Source organism: Castanea sativa, chromosome 1, assembly GCF_040712315.1.
Source record: "Castanea sativa cultivar Marrone di Chiusa Pesio chromosome 1, ASM4071231v1".
NCBI classification, from domain to species: Eukaryota; Viridiplantae; Streptophyta; class Magnoliopsida; order Fagales; family Fagaceae; genus Castanea; species Castanea sativa.
In genome coordinates, this window is record NC_134013.1 from 31,586,020 (window position 1) to 31,596,819 (window position 10,800).

At 34.3% G+C, this 10,800-nt stretch overlaps 1 protein-coding gene and 1 long non-coding RNA gene across 2 annotated transcripts; both read right to left on the bottom strand.

The window, feature by feature from the left end:
- Nucleotides 1-935: 935 nt before the first annotated feature.
- LOC142610240 (uncharacterized) lies at nt 936-1,660 on the bottom strand. Its single transcript, XR_012839795.1, has 3 exons — nt 1,293-1,660; nt 1,051-1,144; nt 936-948 (listed from the first exon to the last, which is right to left on the bottom strand). It is a non-coding gene; the product is annotated as an uncharacterized LOC142610240 (long non-coding RNA).
- A 2,149-nt stretch (nt 1,661-3,809) lies between these two features.
- Nucleotides 3,810-6,137, bottom strand: LOC142625035 (uncharacterized). The gene has a single exon (XM_075798746.1). The coding sequence runs from the start codon at nt 6,135-6,137 to the stop codon at nt 3,810-3,812; it is 2,328 nt and encodes a 775-aa protein (XP_075654861.1).
- Between the last annotated feature and the right edge of the window lie 4,663 nt (nt 6,138-10,800).

Here is a 10,800-nt window from a genome sequence, read left to right on the forward strand (position 1 = left end):
TCTAAACTATGACAATATTAAACAAAATACAATACTTCCAAAATAAATGTGGTTGTAACAAAACACTTTTCTACCTATACAAAAAAAACAACCACCCAAACTATGGCAATATTATAAACAAAGTATAGTAGTTCCAAAATAATTGTGGTTGTTCAACTATGTAATAGCCCATGGAGTCCTTAAAACACTGCATGTACCGCTATCCGCTAGCTTCTTGATGGGATGAAGCCTGTGACCTATAAGGAGTTGGAGATTCATGATCTAAACCGAAACCACCCTGAATACAAATTAAAGTATCAAGTAAGTTCATAAAGAAATCATTTCGAGTAACAAAATAATAGTTGCTATACTTAAAAAATTTAAACGCCAAATATATTCTTAAAACATTAAAATTTAATACCCGACTAGCTTCTGAAGAATGATTTTGTTGATTTTGCACTACTTGCATGAATTGGGTCATTTGCTCCTTCAAGTTTTCATAATCCTTCATTTTCTCCATTAAAAAACCTACTTGATTCTTCAACTGAGTCACTTCAGCATCCCTTTCTTGGCTTCTTACTTGAGCAATTGCAAGAGTGCTCTTGGCAGGATGCATACTTAGAGTTGGGCCAAATCCCACACCCCGAACACGACCATTGCGCTCATTACCAAACGCTTGAGCATATACATCATCTGGTGCCCATGAAATACTACCAGTAAGGTTGGATGACTGCACACGATTTGAGGACTCACTCAACAGTTCGTTGATTTTTTCCTAAGATTCAAAATTTGAACACAATAACACATTAGAAATTAACAATGTTAATAGATTCAATATTACACTTAGCAAATCATGATATTACTTACAATGTTGCTTTGTGCTTCGGCATTAACAGGAGTACCATCTTTATGAAGATGGAGTTTTACATATACATCTGCACGCTCTACAGGTTTCCCAAGTGTTGTTACCTAAATTATGGTCATTACATTTATTTAATTAGGAATAATGGTTTCATACAAACTTAAGAACAATCTAATAAGTCATTTACAAGATAATTATCGAGTTAATACCATTTCTTTTGCATGCGAAGCAAAGCTTTTTGAACCACCAGTATGTACATTTTTTTTGCTTGGAACGACTGTCCTTGTTTTTCAAAGCAAGATCCTACGTTCAAAAAAATTACATATTTAAACAAAGTATTATTTGAATATATTTTTCATGGTAGATATTCAATGTAGAATAAGGATATCTATATGAATGTTCTTGTTCTGATGTAGAATAATACACATATAGTCTATAACTTCCTAAATACCTGAACAATATCCCATATTTCTTCCTTCAATTCATCTGGAATTTCTGTCCAATTCTTATACTTAATTGGGCACAAATGAGGTTTTCGTGCAATTGTACCCAACCAACCTGAGAAGTGCCTCCCTGCCTTCTGAATTGGCTGATTTGAACTAGTTAATGGCAATTCAATCTTGTGATTTTCAGGGAGATTCCAAATGAATGAGTACTTGCTAGGACCGCGAGTAGCACGTACTGGTAGCGGCACAACTGTAATTGATGGATTAACTGTGGATGATTGGCCAATTTCTTGTTGTGACTCATGATCCACATTTTCATTAGAGGCTTGTTGTGACGACCTTACTGAAACATCACGTATAACTATACCTCTCATTTTGATTTATACCTTCAAGAACTAAAATAAGCAAAGAAGATTTATATCCATTTCTATCCATATCTTCATTTATACAACAAATTCAAAATCATTTAGTTTCATAAACATGCAAATAAGATTACACATAATTTTAAATATACTAAACAAATCATATCAAGTCAATCTATATCCTCATTCACACAAATGGACTAAGTTTTGAATCCGTACAAACTAAATTAAAAACCATGGAAGTAGAATTAACCATACACTTAAATATAGTGCACAACATATTTAAAACCACATAGTTACAATTAATGCAAATAGGAATACACATAATCTTAAATATACTAAACAAGCCATATCAAGTCTATCAATATCCTCATTCACACAAATGGACTAAGTCTTGAATCTCTACAAACTTAAGCAAAAACCATGGAAGTAAAATTAAACATACACTTAAATATAATGCATAACATATTCAAAACCACATAATTTCATAAACATGCAAATAGGAATACACATAATCTTAAATATACTAAACAAACCATATCAAGTCTATCAATATCCTCATTCACACAAATAGACTAAGTCTTTAACCTCTTAAGAAACAAGCAATAACCATCTAAAGAGGATTACAAATAAACTTGTCCTATAATACACAACAGCTTCATAACCACTTAATTTCATAAACATGCAAATAAGATTACACAAGATAATTTTAAAATTCTTCACAAGCAAAGCAAATAGAAATTCACATGAAAGATGAATGACATATTAACTCTCATCATCAGTCAACTCATCATTTGACCCATCATTGAGATCTTCACCATCTTCATTCTCATCATCAGTAGACTCATCATTGGACTCATACACGTCATCATTGGACTCATACACGTCATCAATGAACTCTTCATCATCTATATTGTCATCTTCAACCAATTCACGCTCAACAAATAACGGTGTTTCATAAATGGTCCCTTCTACATCTCTACGAGTCCATGCAAGGTTATCATTTACATCATGTGCATTATCAGTTGTTATATTATAAGGAACATTCTCACAAAAGTTATCTACATCATCATCAGATGAAGCACCAGTTCCAACATCAAAAACATCCCTAGCTTTTGTTTTAACGACGACCATCCAATCTTTATGTCTTGGATCCTCCACATAAAAGACTTGTGAAGCTTGAGAAGCTAAGACATACGGCTCATCAATTAATCGATCACCCTTATGTATCAATCTTGCAAAATTGACAAGAGGGAAACCAAACTTATCTGTCTTATATCCCCTTACACTATCCACATCAACCCATTCACATTTGAATAATACATATCGTAACTTCTCAGAATAGTTCAACTCAATAATGTCAGTTAAGACACCATAGTAAGTAACGCCACCTTCAGTGGCAACACTAACTCCACTGTTCTGAGTTTTCCTATTTGCTTCAGAATCTTTGGTGCGAAACTTCAATCCATTTAGAACATAACGCTTGAACCGTTTAACTTCATTATCTGGATATCGAGCAAGCCATATAACTTTTTCAGGAAGTTTCTTCCTCTCATTAACATCCATCGACAACACCTAATATAAACGATGTGTTCTATTAAAAGTATAATCTCAAGAAAGTTACAGCAAAAAATACTTTTATATGTCATACACTTACATGGTACTTAAACCAGTGACAAAGCTTTTCAATAACATCATTTGCTACATTTGGGTGAAGTTCCTTTAAATGATTTCTGTGCACACTGTGTATTCAATGTGTGTTAGTATCATAAACTTGAGTTATGTTATGACATTAAGGAGTATCGAATGATGTCTTAATTACTTACGTGCGAAATGGGGTAATTTCATCACAACTGAATAACACATAACGATGGGCTTGGGTCCATGATTTTGAATCTAGGGTGATGCTCAACACCGCACCTATAGATTCTTCAACATTCCTTATGGGCCGAGTGAAGACAGTTTCGACATTTTTGAAATATCGTGAACAGAATATTAAGCACTCTTCTGCCAAGTACCCTTCTGCAATAGAACCTTCTGGACATGCCTTATTTCGAACATAGGACTTCAATCGTGACAAGTACCTATGTGAATAAAGAAGATCAACAATGGAACATTGAATTTGAATGAAAGCAAATGGATAGACTTACTATATATGTCTTATCGCTCTACGGGATACATCCAACGATAATGAACTGGGCCAGCAATCTTGGCTTCGTCAGTCAAATGAATGAGTAGATGTACCATAACTGTAAAGAAAGAGGGAGGGAATATCTTTTCCAATTCGCACAACATCACTGCGATTCTCTTCTGAAGACTCTCAAGATCTTCCAAACTCAATACTTTGGAACATATTTCCCTAAAGAAACAAGATAACTCAATCAAATGCTTGCTTACTTCATCTGGCAAAGATCCACGTATAGCTATTGGAAAAAGTTGTTGCATTAAGATATGACTATCATGGCTCTTCATCCCAGAAATCTTGCGTTCTTTAAGTTTAGCACAACGGGATACATTTGAAGCATAGCCATCCGGCACACTTACACCCTTCAAAACTTGCAAAAAACTATCTTTTTCACTAGCAGTCATTTCAAAGCAAGCAGGTGGCTTATATGTCTTATCACTACCAAGCTCCTCAAGATAAAGTTCACTTCTTATACCCATTTCTTCTAAGTCAAGGCGTGCCTTTAAGTTATCTTTCTTCTTTCCATCCATGTTCAACACTGTGCCAATTACATTGTCAACCACATTTTTTTCTATATGCATCACATCAAGATTGTGACGTAACATGTGGTTCTCCCAGTAAGGCAAGCTAAAAAATATACTTCTCTTCTTCCATATACACAAGGCATGCTCCCCTCTTTTTCTCTTATTTGTCAAATTATCTTTTTTCTTCCCAAAAACAACATCAACCACAGGTTCTGTTTGCGCAATGATTTCACTTCCTAGCACTACAACAAGAGCTCTACTAAAATCTGTACGCCCATCAAACTCCTTATCATGATTGTGAAATTCATGATCCCTATCCAAGAATCGCCTATGTCCAATATAGCTGAATTTTCTTCCATGTTTTAACCAACGAGATTGAGGATCGTAGTTACAAGAAGGACATGCAAGAGCACCTTTGGTACTCCAACCTGAAAGATCAGCATATGCAGGAAAATCATTTATGGTCCACAACAATGCTGCATGCATTTGAAATGAGCTATTGGAAGACACATCAAACGTTTCTACTCCAACATCCCATAATTCCTTGAGTTCTTGTATTAAGGGCTGTAAGTACACATCTATATCGTTCCCAGGAGAGGTTGGACCAAGAATCAATAATGATAACATGAAATAAGCCCTTTTCATACACATCCAAGGAGGAAGATTGTATGGGACCAACATGACAGGCCAAGTACTATGAGCAGTACTCATATTGGAGAACGGGTTGAATCCATCAGCTGCTAATCCAAGTCTAACATTACGAGGCTCAGATGAGAATTCTACATACTTAGAGTCAAAAGACTTCCAAGCTTCAGAGTCAACAGGATGCCTCATCAACCCGTCATTTGTACGACCATCAACATGCCATTTCATGTGGGGAGCTACTTCGGGAGACATAAACAATCGTTTCAACCTTGGCTTCAAAGGGAACCATCTTAAGATTTTTGCAGCTTTCTTCTTTACCTTCTTGGAAGGAGCATTTGTATTTGTTGGAACTCCGACCTCATTGCTTGCCCACCTTGAATGGTTACAATTTGAGCAAGCTTCGAGGTTGGAATTTTCCTTCCAAAACAACATACAATCGTTGGGGCAAGCATCAATCTTCTCATAACTCAAACCCAGATCCTTAATAATTTTTTTTGCCTCATAATAGTCTTTTGGCAACTTTGCACTTGAAGGTAGTAGCTCTTGCAAAAATTGAAGCAAGAAGGTGACTGATTTGTTGCTCCAACCAAGTAGACACTTCAAGTGGTACAAATACACAATAACTGACAATTTGCTAAACTTTGTACAACCTTCATAACAAGGTTCCTCAACATCTTTGAGCAATTTGAGAAATTGGAGTGACTCTTCATTAGGACCTTGTGTAGGTTGTTCCACACTAGGGTCTCCTACCATAGGATCTGATGCCATATCTTCTCCCATTGGTTCGGGCACCATATCATGCATAGGGAACATGTGATGCAACATTTCACGCATATTACTATTTTCATTTGAGTTTTCTTGGACAGAGGTACTAGGAGTTCTAACAGATGTCTTTCTAGATGATGATTCCTCGTGAAAAGTCCAACGTCGATAACCCCTACAAATCCCATGTGATACTAGATGAATTTGTACATCATCTATAGCCAACATTGTTGAATGTACACATTTTCGACATGGACAAACAATCGTACCATCTCGTTGGGCATGTTGAGATGCAAAATTTAAGAATTGTGCAACTCCATTTCTATAACCCACAGATGTCCTATCTTTAATATCCATCCAACTCTTGTCCATAGCTATAGAACAAATTTACACAATAAATACCTATAGCACAATATCATGAAAGAATAAACCAACCATTAGTCCATATTTTGATTACTCTAACAAAACAAACCTATGCTTCTAAGTAAACAAGGCTAAATTTTCAAATTTGAGAAAATGACTTGCAAGTCACACCAAGGTCCTAAGTGTAGGCATAAGGAGTCAAAATTCATAAGTAATTTATTAATACATTTGGTAACTAATCAATATCTCTTGATAATTGCCATCTAGTTTGCATGTTCTACATGTGAAAGAAATGAAATAAACAAACTACAATCTATCACAAAACAATTATCAATGCAAGCCACCCGCTTGCTCCAACTAAACAATCCACCACAAAACAATTATGAAAATAACAATATAGAATACTTACAAGTATTGAACTCTAAAAAGTAATCAACAACCATAACTCAACCACATCCATCCAAATTTATAAATTTAATAAACACTCCCAATATGAATATAAACCGTCTTATAACACCATGCAAGCCACCTGCTTGCTCCAACACAAAAATCCACCCAATACAATTGTCATAATCACAAATATAGAATGCTTACAAGTATAAGTCCAAAAAGTAATTAACAAATATAACTCAAAAAATATTCATCCAAATTTTCAAAAAATAGTAAACACTTCCAATATGAATGTAAACCGCCTTATAGCACCATGCAAGCCACCCGCTTGCTCCAACTCAACAATCCACCTCAACGCAATTATTAACATTTCAAGTACAAAATTTTAAGCAAAAGTTACTTACTATGCTCAAACCAAGCAATCACCTTTCTAAAAAAAGTCCAAGCTTATCACAATAAATGAGTACTTAACTTGCAAAATAAAAGAGAACAATTAAATGATGTAGAATGCAAATAAAGGTGCCATTGCAGAAAATTTTTATGAGTTAGGACTTGGAACAATTAGGCAAAAAAATTAAGGACCACTTTGCAGAAAATATTTGAAGTTTAATTGTATCCAAACTTTGTCATTTGGTACACATAAGGAAACTTACCCATTATGCCTAAATGTCTCAATTGAAATAGGTACTCCAAATCATCCAATTTCTTTGACAGAAGAAACTTTAATCTAGCGTGTATGTAGGGCTTGGGCCAAATCCTATAAGAAGAAGAAAAAAAAAGGGAATACTTTCATTTTTAACAAAAAGATTGACACATTTGGGGAATAATGATAACACACTAAAGATAGTGGGCAGTGGGCTTTTAAAAAAAATTAATCTCAAGCTAGTTAAACCAAAAAACTAATAACAAAAAAAATCAAAATCTACAAACTATAGAAAAATTAAGTAAAAAAAAAAAAAACAAGATTTACAAACTTGTACATAAACTTACAATGATTCAACCCTTGATGCTCAATTCTTTTGCTCAAAAAGCCAAATTTGAATAAGCACTTTCTGTACCAAAATCCAACCAAAACACAAAGAAAATTTAAGCAAAAATTAGCGCAAAAGTTCCATGAACCATTAAAGAAAGACCAAATCAAAGCAAACCCATAAACCAAAACACAAAGACTTACACTTTAAAGAATCTTGAACACCAAAAAAGAGGGAAAAGAGTATGGTGGTGGCAATGGAGGTCGACGACGGCCGCGGTGGCTATGGTGGTGGCAATGGGTGGTGGCTAGAGAGGGAAGAGCTTGTAGATCGGTGGGTCAGCGGTGGCTATGTGTGGCAAGGGCGGCGGCGACTAGCAGCGGCGGCAGCGGTGAAAACAACTTCTTAAACACCTAGTTTCATAAACATGCAATAAAATTACACATAACCTTAAATATAATAAACAACTCATATCAACTCTATCCATATCTTCATTCACACAAATGTATTAAGTCTTGAAACTTTAAAAACTTAAGCAAAAACCATGGCAATAGGATTCCACATAATCTTAAATATAGTACACAACAACTTCATAAACACTTAGTTTCATAAACATGCAAATAAGATTACACATAACTTTAAACTTCATAAACAAACCATAGCTTAGTCAGTTTGATTATGTACCAAACTAACACATGTGATGGAAGCTTTAGAGTTTAGATATACCTGCTATAGCTAAGACAGTTTAATTATGTATCAAGATTTTAGGAACTTTTTGTTTGTGATGTAATCTCTTTTATGCAAACTGCCAACACCAAACCAAACTTTCATCCCTTAATGTAACATGAAAACAATGTCCAATATGCATTAGGTGTCAAATTATATATAGGGAACACAATAACCATTATAACCACATGGCAACGAATCAAACATAGAACATTAACTACACATTAGATTAGACAACTATCATTGAAGTCGTTGTGACTTAGAAATCTACTGAAAAACCATGGCATTATAGGCACTTTATAATACCAACTAATCATGTACTCAGATGCCCATGACAACACCTAGTAGTTAAAAGTTCATCAAGAAACTTTTATCACAAACAAGTTGAAAGGAGCCTGACAATCACCCAAAAAGAAAGTATCCATTATATTCATTTCAATAAGTTTTTTAGGAGTTTCTATATAGTTGCAATAAAAAAAAAAGTGAATCATCCAGTAATTTAACTAAATCCATTGTGATACATATATGGGTTTGGACCCTCTGATAGCATGAATAGGATAAAAATAACCATAAAACTTATGTATAATATTTTAATTGCAGTATATTAGAATTAAATTCTCTAATTAAATTAAGAAGGCATAGTTACATCGAACTTAATTATCTTTAGAAAAAATAACATTTTTTATTTATTTATTAGTCAATGCATTGCAACCATGTATTTAATTGGGGAATCTAATGTATTGCACAAAAAATTGTACTTAGATTTTGCTCTAAAAATAATACTACTAAGCATATGCATGACCAAACCCATTAGGCTTGGCTTTTCACATGGTGCCCTCCCCCCTGTGCAAACTACACCATTCGAATGAGTCAAAGATAAATTTGGTTTGGGGTATGGAGAACAAGTCCCACCAACAACAAGAGCTTGGACATAGTTGGACTTATTAGATATTGTAAAGCCAAAGAAGGTGGGTAAAGATTATGTTACCATCCACGGACCCACACCCCATATGACTATTTCTCAACACTCATCAATTAGCTAAATGGGACCCCACCACCTTCATTTACTTCTTCAATTTTCCTATCCATTCATGCACTCCATTTTCATGATTTTCAATAGTCAAGCCTCCAGGTTCACATTAATTAGTGAAATGGGACCCCACCACCTTCATTTACATTAAATAGTCAAGCCAACTCTCTTTTTGCCTGTATCTTTTTTTCTAGTGCTCATGAAAAAGGTCATCAAGGATAAATTATTAAACACCTTTTTCATGGGTCTTTTTTATGTTGAAATTTGGACTCACTTTGCTTCATGCGGCTATCTACTTCAATCATTTCTTAACTAATAAATCTCTCTTTCACATACACTCACAACACACACGCAGAAGCTTACATAAGGAAACTAAGTGATACATTTTGATGACAAATGGGTTCTACAAAAAGTAATGGAAGAAACCCAAATGGCCATTACCTTGCCCCACCAACACCATGACTTAAGCCTCTGGGTATTAATCTTGTGATTTTTTAAAGTGATAAAAGTAACAAAAATATAACAAAATAGTCTATTAAATGAAAGATTCTAGAGTTTTCTTGCAATTTTCCTAGTAACCAAACAGAAAGTTAAGGAATTAGAAAAAAGAGAGGAGAAAGAAGAGAATAGTACAAACCTGCAGAGATTGTTGAGGAGTTTCTGGGGAGACACAGAGAGAAGTGAGGGCTGAATGAAAAGAAAGAAGAAAAAAGAAAAGAAAAGAAAGAATAAAGTGTATAGGACAAAAAAAAAAAAAAAGAATAAAGTGTATAGGACAAAAAAAAAAGCAAAATAGTGGGAAAAGAAAATTTCCGGAAACATTTGTGCGGGAAGAACCAAAAATGGGGGGCATAAAGATTGTTGCATTTAGCGACGTTTTATAAAACGTCGCTATAGAGTTTTTAATTCTTTTTTATCTTGGCTGATGGAGTCTTCATAATAACTATAGTAACGTTTTATAAAACGTCGCTAAAGACCAGAAACACGTCACTGAAAATGAACTTGTTGCGGCGTTTTGAGAAACCCCGCTATTGTTCTGAGTTACAGCGACGTTTTTTAGAAAACGTCGCAAAGGCTCACTCTTTAGTGGCGCTAGTCAAAAACGTCGCTATATACCACGTATAGCGGCAGATTTGAAAACGTCGCTAAAAAAAACGCCGCCTAAACCCAGATTTCTTGTAGTGTATGAGTCTTACTGTACTACTTCAACTAAATTTTACATTTATTTACAATATTTTCAGCAAAAAGTTTTCAATTTCAGCAAAATAAACGAGTTTTAAACAGACCCTTGAGATTAGAAAAATAAGAAAGTGATGATTAAACATCACTTTATTGATCAAATAATTGAATTTAAATTCAGTAGATGGAAAAAAAAAATCACATTGGCTTGTGTCAATGTTACAATTAATAGAATTATCTAGTGTTTTTTCTTTTCATTTTTTTTAGGAATAAAAGGCTTGAAAAATCAGCCTTAGAAATTATGAAAAAAAAAAGCTCATAAATCTTTTTATGATGATTAGAGAAGGGAAATTTGAATGTTCGACAGCTTTGTCAG